The sequence below is a fragment of the Narcine bancroftii genome, chromosome 4 (assembly GCF_036971445.1).
Source record: "Narcine bancroftii isolate sNarBan1 chromosome 4, sNarBan1.hap1, whole genome shotgun sequence".
Classification (NCBI taxonomy): domain Eukaryota; kingdom Metazoa; phylum Chordata; class Chondrichthyes; order Torpediniformes; family Narcinidae; genus Narcine; species Narcine bancroftii.
Window position 1 is genome coordinate 193,804,502 of NC_091472.1, and position 17,292 is coordinate 193,821,793.

The 17,292-nt window shown below is 38.8% G+C and overlaps 1 protein-coding gene across 12 annotated transcripts in view; it reads left to right on the forward strand.

Annotated features, from left to right (window-relative positions):
* The window catches only part of LOC138761402 (citron Rho-interacting kinase-like), a 366,961-nt gene that overhangs the window by 34,447 nt on the left and 315,222 nt on the right, over positions 1-17,292 (forward strand). For all 12 annotated transcript variants that reach the window (XM_069933435.1, XM_069933436.1, XM_069933438.1 and 9 more), the window contains exons 6-7: positions 1,105-1,247; positions 15,792-15,885. In XM_069933435.1, the coding sequence (XP_069789536.1) occupies positions 1,105-1,247; positions 15,792-15,885 (237 nt within the window). The remainder of the gene's footprint in view (positions 1-1,104; positions 1,248-15,791; positions 15,886-17,292) is intronic.

A 17,292-nucleotide genomic window follows, 5' to 3' on the forward strand; every position in this document is an offset into this window, starting at 1 on the left:
GAACAGGTTTCCACTGATAGAAATTTAAACATACAACATAGTAACAGGCCCTTCTGGCCCATGAGCCTGTGACCCCACCCCCAAATACACCAATGTATATCCCCGTATGTTTTTGAAGGATGGGAGGAAACGTCTTATAATTGAATTGAAATTGTGAAGCCAATCTTTTTTAGAATATTTGAATTGTGAAGAAGATTACTATGGCTGCTGTAAGTAAAGAAGTATAGAACGGGGAGTGGTCTAGCAGAAATTGAAGCCGTCTAGTTGGAGAGTGCCCAGATGCAATATTAGGTTTTGCTCATGCAGTTTGCAGAGATCAGAAACCATACAATTGGAAAAAGGCAGAGGGTTCATAAAATTTAGAATGCAAGTTGGAACTTTTGAACAAGAAACCTTTTCATTTACATGAATGAGAATTATCTTTAATATAGCACGTGCACACACACACACACACACACACACACACACACACACTCAAAAAATATTGTTGGCCTTGGGGGGGTGGGGGGGCAAAAAAAGGGAAATACAGCAGCCACAGTTCTTTAAGTTAGGAATTTTTAAGATTAAAAAAACCTTGTAGGAAGCAATTGATGCAAGAAGCACCAATTCCACCCAAGCCAGAGCAGGACCTAATTCAGGAAGAGTATTGGCTACAAGGATCTTCATGGAATCTCTTTGCAATAGATCCTCCATATCCAATTACGACAGTAGGATAGAAAAATCTGAAATGAACATTTCAATGACAAGCGTGTAATCTGCAGTAAAAAAAAACCTTTAAAATATAGTCAACTAATATTCCCACTAATTTTCTTCTATAATCATCCTTTAATTCCACATATAAACAGGTTAGGGAGCTCTAAGATTCTCCCCTTGACAAATTATGATGTGCAATTTAATCCTTTGGGCTATGTCTGCATATCCAACAACTTTCGAACTAGGGTAATTGCCCCATGCCCTCCAGCACTAGCCTCTGGATAGGTAATCTGTATTTATCTGGCCAAAAAATTGGTGATGTATTGCATAACTCCAAAAGTTGTATGCTCTTAGAGCTAAATTGTGATTGAATGAAGAAAATATTTATTAATGTGGTTTTGTTTTTCCTAGGTAATGGAATACCAACCTGGGGGTGATCTGCTGGCACTCCTGAATCGTTATGATGATCAGTTTGATGAGAGCATGGCTCAATTTTATTTGGCTGAATTGGTTTTGGCCATTCATAGTGTTCATCAGATGGGTTACGTTCACAGGTGAGCAACTGAATGATGTATTGGAATTTTGGTCATTAGTACAATACATCAGCCACAGATGCAAGGATGAAATGCAGATACTCTACCTCCTTTTGTGGTGTTCTTTGCCTTGAAGAACTTCGTTACTATCTTTATAAACTTCTTGTATCAGAGTTTTATTGAAATTGTGAAGCCAATCTTTTTAGAATTTTTGAATTGTGAAGGAGAATGGGTGCACTAGAGAGTAATGAAATACAAAATCCTGTAGATGTAGTGATTGTAGTAAATTGTCTGAAAATTGGATGGACATCACCTAATATTCTAAACGGACACTCTCTAACCAGATGGTATTAATGTTGAATTCTCCGGTTTCTGCAAGACCATTCCCTGTTCTCTCTTTCCCATCCCTCTGTCTCCTTTCTTTGAGCTCTCCACCTGCTTTCCTCTTCATTCAAAGAGCTATCACCATTCCCCCTGTTTTCTCTTGTCACCCCTATCCACCTATGATCTCTTGCCTGTGGATTTATGCTCCTCTCCCTGTTCCTCTACTACCCCCACCCCCCCACCATTTTATTTAGGTGCCTGCCAACATTTTGCTCGGACCTTGATGAAGGGCTCTGGTCTGAAACATTAGTTATGTATGTAACGAACTAATAAACCCTTATTAGTACTAATAAAGGAACAGCAATGGAAAATTCACCAGACAATGAATGATCTGGATGAGGGGATTGGATGTAATATCTCCAAATTTGCAGATGACACTAAGCTAGGAGGGGTTGTGTGCATGGAAGAGGGGGTCAAGAAGCTCCAGAGTGATTTGGATAAATTGAGGGACTGGGCAGATACATGGCAAATGCACTACAATGTGGATAAATGTGAGGTTATCCACTTTGGTAATACAAACTGGAGGGCAGATTACTATTTGAATGGCAACAGATTGGGAGATGGGGAAGTGCAGAGAGACCTAGGGGTTCTTGTACACCAGTCTCTGAAGGCGAGCATGCAGGTACAGCAGGCGGTTAAAAAGGCAAATGGTATGTTGGCCTTCATATCAAGAGGGTTTGAGTATAGGAACAAGGATACCTTACTGCAGCTGTACAGGGCCTTGGTGAGACCCCACCTGGAGTATTGTGTGCAGTTTTGGTCACCTTATCTGAGGAAGTATGTTCTTGCAATGGAGGGAGTGCAGAGGCGATTCACCAGGCTGATACCTGGAATGGCAGGAATGACTTATGAGGAAAGATAGCGTAATTTGGGATTGTACTCCCTGGAGTTTAGAAGATTGAGAGGGGATCTCATAGAGACATATAAAATTCTGGCAGGACTAGACAGAGTGGATGCAGATGGGATGTTTCCAATGATAGGAAAATCCAGAACCTGGGGCCATGGTTTGAGGATAATAGGCAAGCCATTTAGGACCGAGATGAGGAGGAATTTCTTTACCCAGAGGGTGGTGAATTTGGAATTCATTGCCACAGAGGGCAGTAGAGGCAGGTTCATTAAATCTATTTAAGAGGGAATTAGATATATTTCTTCAGTATAAGGGTATTAAAGGTTACGGAGAGAAGGCGGGGACGGGGTACTGAACTTTAAGATCAGCCATGATCTCGTTGAATGGCGGAGCAGACTCGAAGGGTCGAATGACCTACTCCTGCTCCTATCTTCTATGTTTCTAATGGCAAATTCAAAATAATAGTTTTTGTTAAACAGTAATAACATAAATATTTCTTAATTATCTCTGAACTTAATTCTAAATATAACCTCACTGTGTGTGTGGGCACACAGTTTGGAAGTAACTGAAGCACTTTTAAACATTATATTTTCAGATCTCTTTCATCTTACAAGTCTTGATGAACTGTCTTTCAGAGATTCTTCATACAGGACCGACTATCTTCTGGGCACAATGAGAAGTAGTCTTACTTATTTAAAAGCCACTTATGTTGTATCTCCTGTAAATAGGATAATACAAGTCCTGTCTTTCCAGCATGTCAATATTCAGGTTTTCTGACTTCAGTTTTCTTTCATGATGAGGCTGCGCTCTTTATTTTCTTAAGAGCAATTGGAAAATGGGCTTACTTATTTCAAAGCCACTTATTCTGTGTTCTCCTTTTCCAGGAGTAACAGGATGGCTTATTTCCCCCCCCCCCCCCCCCCTCTGCAGGAAATATTGCTGCTGGTCAGTTCTGCATCTTAACAGAATGCCAGGTTTTCTTCTACTGACTTCTTAGTGTCTCATTTCAATAATATATTTCTGGCAAATCTCATGTCACAAGGTATGTGACATCATTTCTGTCTTTCAAGTTCATAATGTCTTTTCACACTGACGTGCTAAAAGCATCTAAGTCCACTCATGCCTCCATGATGTCTGCTCACATGAGAGTAAAGTGACCATGCGTTTATACAGGTGCTTCTGCAATAACGCCTATTATTTTCACTATCACAAGAATCATCATAAATCCTTTCATCTCTTGGCTTCAACTGCAATCAGCGGCCATTCTGTCTTTCAAACTGACTTCTATGGTCAATGGTGTTTAAAATGCAAATGCATTTAATGATGCTGAAGTCAACTACCAGCTGCAAAGAACCATGTGTGTCTGCTGAAATGCTAATGTTTTGTCTTTATTTCCCTGACCATCGAAAACTAACTTATTAAACCATATCTGGATGAAATATTTGAACATTAAACTATGGATTAATATTAACACAGATCTATTACGTGTATCTTTTCTATATAAAGTGCACTGTGTGACCTGCTGAGTTTCTCCAGCAATGTTTTTACAAGAATGATATAGAATGATTTGCTGCTTTCCATATTGACACTTGTGACATTGAATTTCAAATCTTCCTGTCAGAGAAAATAAAAACTCTGAGATTCTTTTTCCTGCAGGTGAGGCAAAATTACCACTAATTGGCAGTTCAAAAAGGAAAGGGCACAATGTACCTATGTAAACAACATGAAATACAGAAAGAAGGAAAAAAATCAATAAAGTCCAAAAGTAAGAGTCCTTAAGTGAGTCCCTGATTAGGTTGGTTGTTGGGTCTGATGGTAGAGGGGTATGTGAGAAGCAAAGGTGCCTACACAGATTTCACTCGAGACAAAAATTGAGAACGAAGAACATTTATTTTACAACAGTGCAAAGTTGGGTGCTTCCCCTTACCCTGGGAATACACACACATACTGGGGCTTACCCAACTTTTTATACATTCCATTTCAGTACAGAGGTACCTCCCCCCATAACATTCTTCTGCCTCCTGGATTGGTTTAGCATTAGGTAATTCTGCCTACGTGCAGTTTATGTGTCTTTCTGTAAACTTGTTTACCAGGAAATGTCATGTCTTTGTTCTTATTCATTAATCTCAACCCCCAGGACTTGCTAAATCTATCTACTTGCTATAAGACCCCTATTCTATTATACTTGCTTAACCCTTCCTCACATTCCATTCTTATTTCACCCTTATTTAACCCATCATAATTCATTCCCAATTAGCACTTGCTTGACTCCCCATATTCCATTATCCCTTCACCCCATCCTAATTCATTCCTAATTAGCACTTGCTTGACTCCCCATATTCCATTATCCCTCGTTATCAGCTGTTCCTGAGCCTTGTGGCACCGACTGTAGACCTCTTTCCTGATGTTGCAGTGAGAACCGAGTATGCAGTGGGTGGTGTGGATCCTTGATAGTTGTGTTGCTCTCCAATGGTCTCTTCTGTTCTTCTCTCCCATTGACAACATAACACAATTTATTTTTTTTTAACGTGAGGTAAAAAGAAGTTGAGGCTTTTACTTAAATGTGCTGTGGCCCCCAGGGAGCCATAGGGCCCCTGTTGAGAATGACTGTTCTATGGCCAATTTAGGTGTTCTCGGTGTCAACACACAATTCAATTGTGCATTTGAATTTAGCCTCGTGACTAGGTCTAATATTTCAGCAGAACAAGCTTGAGGACCTGGTGCTGATTCTTGTTCTATTTTCTTATGTTCTCTCCTGTGATGCATATGAAGATGATTGGATTTGGATGGATTTCAACATCAATAAGAGAACTTCTCTTTGTCACCATTTTCCTTAAAATTAGTTTTTTCATGCATGGCTCCCATATTTGTTCAAATATTGTAATATTATTTCTTATATATTATGTTTTCTAATGGAATACATTTATTCATTTCTATATACCATTGTAGTATTTTCAAGTTATCTTCTAATTTCTAGGCTGACATAATACATTTTTTTGCTACAGCTAGGGCTATCCTCACAAATCTTTTTTGTGCACCATCCAAATCAAGTCCAAATTCTTTGTTTTTTATGTTACTTAGGAGGAAGATCTCTGGGTTTTTTGGTATATTGCTTTTTGTGATTTTATTTAATATCTGGTTTAGATCTTCCCAAAATTTTTTCACTTTCTCACATGTCCAGATTGCATGAATTGTTGTTCCCATTTCCTTTTTACAGCGAAAACATCTGTCAGAATCTGTTGGGTCCCATTTATTTAACTTTTGAGGTGTAATATATAGCCTGTGTATCCAGTTATATTGTATCATACATGAAACATAATAGAGAAAACCTACCGGGGACATCTACCACCTAAAATGACAAAAGGAGAAGAGAATGAAAAGAACTGACTCAGTGGAATTTCTTGTTTATTTTTATTGAGTGACAACATTGTTTGACGGGTTTAATGTATCTTAGATTTTGAACTTTAAATGAATGGGAGGGGAGGTAGGGAGGGTGGGAGGGGAAGAGGGAGGGGGGGGAGAAAACGACACTATATATATTTGAAAAGGAAAATATATGTATCTTGATCAATGTGGTTTATAGTGTGAAAAATAAAAAAATTTAAAAAAATTAGTTTTTTAAGTGTGACACTTAAAGTGACAGGAAAAGTTGCCTCAAAATAATGCTAAATTTGATATTCCTCAGTCACTCCACATCTCATTTTGTCTTCTCATTTGTACATTGTTAAGAAATTGGACATGCTTGTGCTTTTTCCTATTGAAGTCCTGGCCATCAGTATTTCATTCTCATGCATAGTTCGATCTCCCATTTGTTTTTCATGCTCTTCAATGTGCATGGTTCATTTTAATTATTTAAGCACAAAATTCAAGTGAAAGATCTTGACTTGAAGTTTTTGTAAGTAACTCGTAATTAAGTGAGGAGCACATTGTGCTGCAAGTTGTAATGTATGGATGAATAAAGAGGATATGTCCTCTCCTCGAGAATGTGATATCTAGGCGATCTAGAAATAGAGTCGGGGGAGGAGGCTGGAGCTGTTTGTGTAAAGAAAAACACTCCATGTTTGGTGTTAAAGGCCCTTCATCAGAACTGGATGAGAAAATAAATTAGTTTTAAACTACAGAGTGGGATGGGAGAGGATAGAGTGATGGTAGCTCGCAGAACCATCTGGGAAACTGATTAATGAGGGCATTGTCGTCATACATATTTATCAATGGTTACTCCTACGAGTCTTCTGTTGTCTTTGTATCATCTAGATACTCATGATCTTTCTACAACTCTTAGTTTCAATCCATTGCACTAGTTTCCCCCTACTGTCTCTTGAGAAAGCTATTATTATTGAATGCTTTCCCAACTAACTTGCAACATGTTTCTTAATGCTAAGATAACTGCTGAAAGCTGTTTTAATAATTTGAAGGCAATTTCTCAACTGTGACCATTGTGCATTATGCTAGCATATCATTAGTTTTCAGGATTCATTCCTGGGAGTAAGAACATTAATGGAATTGGCACTAGATGGGACCATGAGAGCAATATACATCTGTTACTGATGGTACTGTTGTGCCAAAATCTGGTGCGACATGGAGTAGGACTGGGAAAATGAGAGCTTGTCCTATGGTGGTGCTTCTGCAACAATAAATAATCCCATTGTTTATTGTGGAATGAACTCCCAAGGCAACATGCAATGGCTACTTTGATGGTTTGTGTTGGGTAGGTTGGGGTAAATAGTGTTGTCTCTGAGCATTGAGATGCCAGTCTATGGGCTGCAACCTAGCCAGAAAATTCCCTGCAGGCTATTTCTAGGGAATAGCAGGGACTAGGATTCAGATTGTTAATCACCTCGTGTTGGCTGGAGATTTTTTAATGTGTTTAGGTTTCCTACCACAAAGAAGTATTGGGCTGAGGAGAGCAGTGCATGGTGACTCATCAACTCCTGTCAGGAGAGGTGCTGAAGAATCCAGGTGGTTCATTAATGTATGGAGCAAGTTCACAGCCAGGGTTAACACTCGTTGTGCCAACTGGTATGCAACCTTGCTCCCTGCATCCCAGCACTAGGTGGTTGCACTCTGCTTTGGCCTACCCAACATCAGCCCTTGCCATTTCACATTGCATGAATTAGTGGATGCTACATACCAGGCCACCTTAGCTTTGGCCACCTAAGGATTCTGCTCAAAGTTTTATTGAGCCTCATTCCTCGTAAAGCAGTTGTTGAGTTGGTTTTGTTCGTACTTCTATTGATTTTGGTTTTTTCCTGTCTCCCCACTTAAATGTGCTGTGGCTCCTGTTGAGAATGACTGCTGTATACCACGTAATGTACAAAGTTATGTACAAAGATTCAGATTTCCAGGTCATAGCTATACATTTTTTTGATATGGACAAGTGATAAAAACAAATTGAATTTGGTTAATTTGTAGCTTATGTCCATAAGGTTCCCCAGCAGATAGAAGGTTGGATCAGGCAGAAAGGTTACTTTTGTTATCCTGGTTAGTATAATTGGCCATATCCTGCCAAAATGGGGCTACCTTTGCACAGGACCAAGTTGCGTGAATGAATGTTCCCAGATCCATTCCACACTCGAAACACTCTGGCATCTCTGATTTTTGTCTTGTGAATCCTTTGTGGTGTGAGTTAGAGCTGATGCAGAAAGTTGTATTGAACAAGTATGTATCTAGAATTAATCACTAGCTGCTTTCACGTGGCCACAGAATACTCCTATGTGGCTGTCGGGTGGCCATCTGAAACCGGAAAAACCGGCCAGGAGGGTTACTTACCTAACCCTTCTCCGAGAGGTATAACCTGCCTGGAGTATTGATTGTGGCAGCTGAAAGTGGGCGGGCGTTGGTGGGGGGGAGTTGGGGCGGCGAGGGTCAAGCCATGCCTGAGCTGTTTGACGCGCTGCTATGCCGCAAGGTCAGCGTGGGCAGGACTAGGCACCTGTCCGGAGTAGCCAGCTTTCGCTGCTAGGCGGCTAGCAGTCAGCTGGCACATTTAGGTGCCAGAAAGCCATCCATTCTGTGGCAACCTAAACGTGCTAGCTGAACTCCTCTAGCTGTGCCTGCAGGTGCCTAATCTTCTATCAGAACACCTGAAAGCGGCTACTGTTGTTACGCTGTCTTTACACCAATCTGACCAGCATTTCTCCTCAACTGATGCCAAGGTCTGACTCCCATCTCTCTCTTGATCTGTGCAGCCCTTGCTTGGGGCTTTCACCTTGGGGTACTGAGTACATTCTTGAAATAAATTTGGGTGCATTTCACAGTTGAAGCATCCCTTAGGGCCTCACTTATCCCTTAGAAGCTATCTTAACTGGAGGAAACAATGAAAGGTCCCATAAGACAAATCGTATTTGCCATTTAGTTGCTTGAAGGGCATAAGCTGGCTCTCTTTGAGGCAGTCCTCAGTATATCGGATTCCCGGCTGATGCCAAATCTCCAGAGTTTTATTGCCCACATTCATGTGCATCAATTTGTTGTGAGTCAGTGGCACCTTAGGCGATATTCCCACTTTCTCTCCAATGCATTAATTGATCTCGTGCCAGATTTTAATCAGATGTTTCAGTATGGGGTTATCAGTTTTTTTCTATTAATTTGGCATCCTATTGTACATGAAATCCTTCACCATTCTCTCACCCATTGCATGCAATCCCATTTGCTCCAAAGGAGATGTTTGAGCCATCACTGCCCTCAGCACTGTTTCCCGGTCCCAGCTATTAACAAATCAATTCAGAACTGGCCTTGGGCATTGACTTGGGGCGGAACTGGGGCCGAATCTCTGATGGGCCCTTCCTATGACTATGGGAGCTCTAAATCGATCCCTTACCTACACTTTGGGGATCCAGTGTTCAAAGAGGTGCAGTCCTTCCTTTCCTCACTCTCTTTCAGGCCTAATAGTCTAATATTGCGCTGATTGTAGTTTTCCAAATATTCCAACTTCTCTATCAGCTGCTTTTTCTCAATGGCCCACGTGCCAGCTGTATTTTCCAGTTTTTTCTGTCTATCTTGGACGTCCTCCATCTTGCTTTCCATGACCGTGACATGATTTGTCAGCCCCAATCTAAGTTTGCAGGCTGAGCAGATCTTTGGAGACCTTTTTCAGTCTGTCGTCCAGTCTGAGTTGCCAGCAATCGCACCACTGCCAATACATCTTGATCTGGTGAGCCTGACGCCGTAGGCTTTGTCCCTGTGCCTTTTAGCCCTTGGCCCGCTAACAGCAGGGGAGTCCGTGAGTTGGTAGAGTCCACATGCTTCTTCCTACCCATCTTTCTTCTGTGAGGGTGAGTTTAAATTGTTTTTGTAGATGATAATTTTCTTGTTTTGGTGGCTTTTTTCAGGAGCTCTCTGGGCATGTCTTTTCAGCCTCTCAGCATCATGTGACTCCTAACATAACACTTCTTACTTAACTCTACACACACCCCCACATTACAGTTTAGGCCTAATTCTGAAGGGACAATTTTAAAGTTTAGTCAGTTTTGTTTTGAAACTCAGATTCTTTAAATTGTTGCTCAAAAGTAATAAAGAAGTATTTTGAAAATTCTTGTAGTTGTTTTCAGAGCAATGCTTCTTCATACTTTTTTTCCTCTCTTGCTTGGATGTTACAGTGCTTGTGATCTCTGGACTATGATTTCAACAAACCCAGGCAAGGGGAGAACAATGAAAGCATTTAAAAAAGATTGTTTCAAATACAGATTAATTTCCCTTTCTTCATCAAAAGTGACCATTTCAATGGACACAATGGGACTGTTTTCTCTCTCTCTCTCTCTCTCTCTCTCTCTCACAGTTGGAAGTGGCTATTTTCTTCAAAACCATTTTTCAGTGTCCCTCCTTTTTCATAAGGAGAACACAAGCAGCCTTCCTTCTCCAAAGGATCGTTACTGTATTTCAATCCTTTGTGACTTACAGGATGGTCAAGCACCATCTTCTGGTTTCAAAATATCTCTGTTAAGATAATATGTTTCTGAAACTGTCTCATCACATAATGACCTCATTAATATTTCTTTGAAGTTACTTCACATCTACTTAGACCCAGAATCAAGTGGCTCTTTTTCAATTCTAAAAACATGAGTCATCAAACACATGGTCTGTTGTTTGACCAGCAGTCCTTTGTGTACACAAATGATTTTAGTTTTCAATTAACCCTTCTTTTGATTGCATGGCATGTTTATTCAGCTTTTACTGAACAATGAATTTGTAGACAAACTGTCTCTGATATCTGCCAGCTGCCATTTCAAAAGATTCTGAGTGTGTAATTGTACGTCTCTGTGGCCCTGTATCCAGCCGCAGAAAGTCCCTTACTAAAATATAAATATATTATATACCTAAAGATTAATATTAGCACAAATCCGTCACAAGTACCCCTTACAGTCAGAGAAAGAGAAGCAAAAGAGAGACCCCCCTTGAATCACTGAGTGCCCATGGATTTGCTCCCAGCAATCTTTGTCTCCACAGACTTCAGACCAAACCATTGGTAACTTGAACTCTAGATCCAATGTCTGACATGATCAGGAAGCCTTCAATGCTCTCGGTACCTTCTCGCATTGTGGTTCCAATTCCTGGTACCCCTTCAGCCAGTCTCCAATAGTATGCAATAAAAACACGCAGAAAAGCTGGAAGAACTTAGCCTGTCTTTTAAAGTCAATGGAAGACAAATATATTCTGTTGATGTTTCGGGCCTGAGCCATTCTTCAAGGAATAAGTAGCATGAGCAAAAAACAGGAAATATCAAAATACAGACAATGGTGGCTGGGAAAGGAGTCCAGATCAACAAAAGGCATTAATTGGATATGATGAGGTGAGAGGTGAGAATTGATTGTGCTAAAGGAGAGGAGGGAAACAGGAGAGTGACAGAGCGGGGAGTAGAAGTGAGGGAGGATGAGATATTAATTGCATCTGGTTGGAGGGTGCCCAGTCAGAAGATGTGTTGTTTCTCCAATTTGCAGGTTGTCTCAATCTGGCAGTGCATGAGGCAGGCATGTCATCAAAGGAATGGGATCGGGAATTTAAATGAGTGGCCACTGGTAGATCAATGCTATTCAGAGCTGAGGAGCTCAACAAAGCGATCACTTCAGCTCTGGGCACCTCGACTCTGTCTGTCACAATAGCGTGAGGCTGGAAGGTCTGTCCATTAATGGAAACTTCAGTATACGAGGATCGTCTCTTTCCTAAATCAGTTTGAGGCCAACAATAATTCTGATTAGGGTGGATAAAGTAGAATGCAGTTCTCGTCGGATTCTCTTCAGTGGAATTTAATTGAACACCATATCAAGTTGGGTGATGATGCTGAATAGAAGTCCTCATCATTGTCAGATGGCAGGATTGTAACCAAAGACAACTGACCTTAACATTTATAAATATAGGCTTCCAGACTGCTGACTGCATGATGTAGGAGGAAGTAGTTAGGTGCTCTGACCAATTTTAAACATTTCCCACTTAATAATTTTTAATCTTTAACCAAAGTGGGTTAAACTTAATCCTTTCAGTATTTAACATAATTGCTTTTGAAAATGATAACAATCAGAGGAGCTAAAGCTGCAAAAAAATGGTAAAAAGGATACAATACCTCTGACTGTAGATTTTGTTTCAGACATTATCTCCTGTGCTGGTTATTCAACATGAGAAATAACTGCAGTAGGGATAGAGTCAACGAGAGAGTAGAAACTTGAAAAAGTTCTACAATCAATTCCATCTATTGAGGGTTGTTTGGAAACTGCGGAGATTGGTTTGATGTCTGTTAATGACTGTATAGATAAACTAGAAACTCTGTGAAGCATTGTCTGCCAGCAACTCCAAGTTAGCCTCAAAATGGGTTGATAAGGAGAGCAAGAGAAGATGCAAAATGTTTGGATCTTGAGCTTAAAGGAAGATACTGAAAAAGGCAAGTTAACTGATTTCTTCTCATATTTACTTGTGGAAGTATTTGGAAGAGAGTTTTTTTGCTACTAAACCTGAGCCAACCATGGAAAATTGTTCACGTTCATCGTCTTCATTGCTATCAAGAGAAGGATCATGTTATTCATGAAGTTTGTCAGAATAGAAGTTTGAAATATCCGGATCAACAAATTAGAACCGTTGAAGGTTTTTTTGCTTTGAAATTATGGAGATGTGGAAAGAATATTATGAATGAATTAAGAAAGGATTTAGACCTGCATTGTTGTACCCAGCCTGTCTGCACATCACCTTGGAAGATGGTCATAAAAATTTTTGAATTTCATGGATCAAGCTCACAAAGTTTTGGCTGACTCCGTTTCAGCTTCAAGTTTGTTGTGAACTAATAGTCTGTGTCTGAAGTTGCTCTCATCTTGAAAGGGCTATTTTTGGATAGGGAGAAGTCTGCTCTTTTCTGGTGTTAATTGAAAGGTTAATTGATGTAATAATTATGTATTTTTATATTTTAACTTGAGTTTATTTTGGTTTTCTTTGATGTTAAAGATTTAATTAAATTCTATTAATCTTTATTAATGTTGACAGTATTCACCTATTTTGATTATTAATACCACAAGTATGTAGTTTATTATTTGACTCTGGTAAAGTAGGTTTGTGTGGGTAGTTTATTATATGACTTGGAAAATGTGATCAGCATTGAAATAACGTATACATGCTTAATCTAATTTAGGTTTGCAAAATTTTATAATAATCAAATACAAGTCGTAGTGTTCATTTTACTGAGCTTGGAAAGTTAAATGTGGATATTATTCTGAAGGTATAAGGTTAAAATTTTTTAATGTTAACACTTCTGTATATGTTTTCCATTTTGGTTAATGATGGGAAGGAGACATGTTTGTACTGCACATGTGCCTCCTACATCATGTAGTCTATCTCAGGGTCAGTACCGGGAGGGGGGGTCATCCGTGGGCAGTGCCCCCATACGCTTGTGGCCATCGCTCGCCATCACACTCAACCCCTTCCCTGCCACTAGCACTAACATCTAGCTTGATGCACGATAGTGTCTCTCCACCCACCCCCACCCGCGTCACTTGTAAAAACACTCATGAAGAATATCTCTCTGAAAGACAACTCATTAAAAGACTCGTGAGTTTAAAGAGATCTGATGATTTAAAAGTGCTTCATAATTACTTCTGAACTGTCATTTTAAAAATCCTCAAGCAACACAAGATGTTTGATGCTGAAGTTTAAAATTGACTTCTCAGATGAGCTCAAACTAATGGTTTGGATTTTGACACATACACGTATCTACATTTGCACATAGTGGGAATTGGGTCAGAGTTAAGTAAGAAATGCTATGATATTAATGGTTCAATAAAAAACATTGTTTTGGATTTACCATTGTCTAGTGAAATTTCCATTACTGTTCATAGCAATTTTTTTTAGTTTGTAGCACTATATCTTAATGTAGATATGAAGATTTTGTATAAAAATATTGCCTGATAGATTGGAGAATATTTTACCATTAATCATTTCTGAAGATCAAACTGTTTTTATTATAAACCATTATTCTTATTTTAATATACATTATTTATTGAATGCTTTATGTTTACCTCCCACTCCTGCCCTTGAATGTGTTCTTTCTCTAGATGCAGAGAAGGCTTTTGATCAGATGGAATGGTGTTATTTATTTGCCATTTTTGAAAAATTTAATTTTGGACCATGCTTTATTAAATTATTATATTTATTTCCCACTGCCTCAGTTCTTACTCATTTACAGCAATCAAACCTTTTAATCTTCAGTAGTGTACTCATCAAGGTTGTCCTTTAAGTCCATTACTTTTTAGTTTGATAATCTCTAGCAATTGCTCTTCATGAAAGTAGAGATTTTATAGGGATCCATAGGAATGGCATTGAACACAAGGTTTCCTTCTATGCAGATGATCTTTTACTTTTTGTATCTAATACAGATGTTTCTCCACCAAGCCTATTAGTTTTGCTTTCTCATATTAGACAGTTTTATAGGTATAATTTGAATCTGCATAAAAGTGAACTTTTACCTTTTAAATAGTTTTATACCACGATATTCTAATTTTCCTTTTAAGATTGTGAAGGATCAATTTACCTATTACTATTGGATTACTATTACATTACAATTACTATGAATTGTAAACGTCTTTTTAAAGCAAATCTTTCTAATTTATTAAATCAGATCAAATTATTGTTATCGAGATGGTCACCTTTAACTATTTCCATGATTAGTCGCAACATTTCTATTGAAATGAACATTTTTACCTAAATTTTTCTTTTCCAATCTATACCAATTTTCATTCCCGAATCCTTTTTTTGACTCACTTTTTAAACAAAAATGTAATTACAATTTTGCAAACTCGTACTTTACAAACATTTTTGGGATCAATTCTCCCCTTTTGCAGACCATTCTTTATAGAGTACTTTCTCTCCTTCCCTCCCACTCCAACATTAACATCAATCACTAAGGGTAACAATACAAATCCACGAAAAAAAAGGGGGGGGAGCTGGTGCTGACTGTCCCTCCAAATTATCTCCTCCTTCTCAGCATTTCAGGACATGTGAGCCTATTTTGAGAAAAGTCTCGGGAAGATTGATCACACTTGCGTTTCAATGTATTGCAAGTATGGCTGCCACACCTTAACAAACGTGTCATATCTCCCTCTTAAATTATAAGTAAATTTCTCCAGGGGAACACCTCTCCAAGTTCCATTGCACTGTGCTTAGTTGGGAGTCAGATTTCCAGGTAACTGTTGTACATTTCCTGGGGTAGCGAAATATTGTCATTTGACGCTGGCATTCGGACAGTGTTCCTTTTTCACTGGAACCTGTCCCAGTTAACTCCTGAGAGAGTGCTAGTTGAAAAGGGGCTAAAGAATGTGCTCTGGATTTTTTTAATCACGAAAAGCTTTTTTGAAACACAGTAATTTCTTTTTTCCTTTTGAATATATAATATAATTGTACTATTTAAGATTTTATAATGTATGATATAAACACCAATAAAAATATTTTAAAAAGAAATCAGTTACAAATATTATTTCCCTCTTTGTCTCTAATATAAGACTACTTAGAATTTCTACACTTCAAAATGGTAGTATGTTAATTTTATATTGCATTTCACATCACTGTCTACTATGTAAATTTGTTTCCTACAATTATCAATGTTAAATGTAAGGACTATGCTGCCAAAGTGGAGCGAAGTTATGTGGCTATTCCTATTCCTGTTTTGTTTTAATGTGCTTGTATGGTCAAATGCTAGACTGTGTCTTGAATGACAATCTGTTGACTCATGAGAATATTATCAATAACTTTTCCTGACACTTGTGTGTAACTCTAAAATTTTTCATTAATAATAGTAATAATTAAATTACATTGTAGTGTAATGGTATTGTTATTTAAAAGAATTATTATTATTTTTTGTCTCCCAGAGATATCAAACCTGAGAATATTCTTATTGACCGAACGGGACACATTAAACTGGCAGATTTTGGATCGGCGGCCAAACTGACAGCAAACAAAATGGTACGATAAGGACCAGGAGTAGTAAAGCTTCGGTGAAGGAAAACACAAAATTTGAAGTTCAAGCAGAATTTGTGAAGAGAAACGGCATTGATACCTCAAGTTGGGAACAAGTAGAATTTAAAATTGAACTGGTTTTAAGTTGCAAAAAAGTGGGTAGAATGAGGAAACTAAGAGAATGTCCAATAAAGTGAAGACCAAAAGATTGAATGACCCAAAATAGGGTGATGCCCAGATGAGAGCAGGTGAAAGTTGGTTGCAGCTGATCGATTTGGAGGAAATAGACGGAAACAGGGGAGAGGTGATGAGCAGTGGTAAAACAGCAGTAGCTAGAAATATAAAATGAATGAGAATGTTGGAAATACTTAGCAACTTCTGCAGCGTTGTGCAGAACAAAAGAAATCAAGAGTTGATGGATTTTTCATCAAAACCCACCTGACTCGTAAACTGAAATTGACTCGTAAACAGGCTACAAAAAGCCCAGCTGAAAAATGAGGTTCTGTTGCTCAACCAAATGCTAGGCTGCGTGGGGGCAGTGTAATAGCAAAGATATTATATTTATAATATAGCAGAAGCCATTTCTGGCCACTTGAACCCACGTCATCCAATTGCACCCGATCAGTCTTCCAACCCTGAATGTCTTTAGAGGGTGGGATGAAACTGAAGCACCCAAGCCAAGTTCTTGCAGACCGTCCCAGATTTGAACCTAGGTCACTGGCACTCTGCTAGCTCTGCTAGCCCTAACCTCAATTAAAGTCACTAAACTGAATGGAGGGGATCTGCATAGTTATGCCTCTAATCTACCTTGAGGGGACATTGTGACCATTGAAAGCTGTACAAATGCAGCTTTCAGCACTCATTTTCAACTATTAACCCCCTAATTTCCTTATTTACTCTTGCATCTCCCCCAACATTCACTCCACTGCTCAGGGTACTTTTCCAAACCACAGTAGCCTGTTCCCTTACCTCTTTCATGCCCATCGTTCAACTACACAATAATCCTGGGTAAAGCAACAATCACTACTTTGTCTAATTTAACGTATTTTTTTTAATGTTGGTTCTGCAAAGTGATTTCTAATTTGGCTCTAGATTATATTCATATTTTTGCATTTCAAAATTCATAAAAATATTGTGTTCCTATGGAGTGCAAATTAGAACTGCAAATCCTTTGAATAATTCTGAGATGGAATATATTTAATTTAAAGATTCTAATTTTCTGCTAATGTTAGTAGGGAGAATGGAAGACAGCACGCAAGATAGGGTTTTCATTTTTCAACTTATCCTTTTGATTTTTAGATCCGATAGAATGATTGTTTGGCCATTGGAATGGCTGGCTTCCTCCTTCAAGTCAGACAAGAAAGTCTGCAGATGTTGTAATTGTAGTAAATACACAAAAGTACTGGAGGGAAA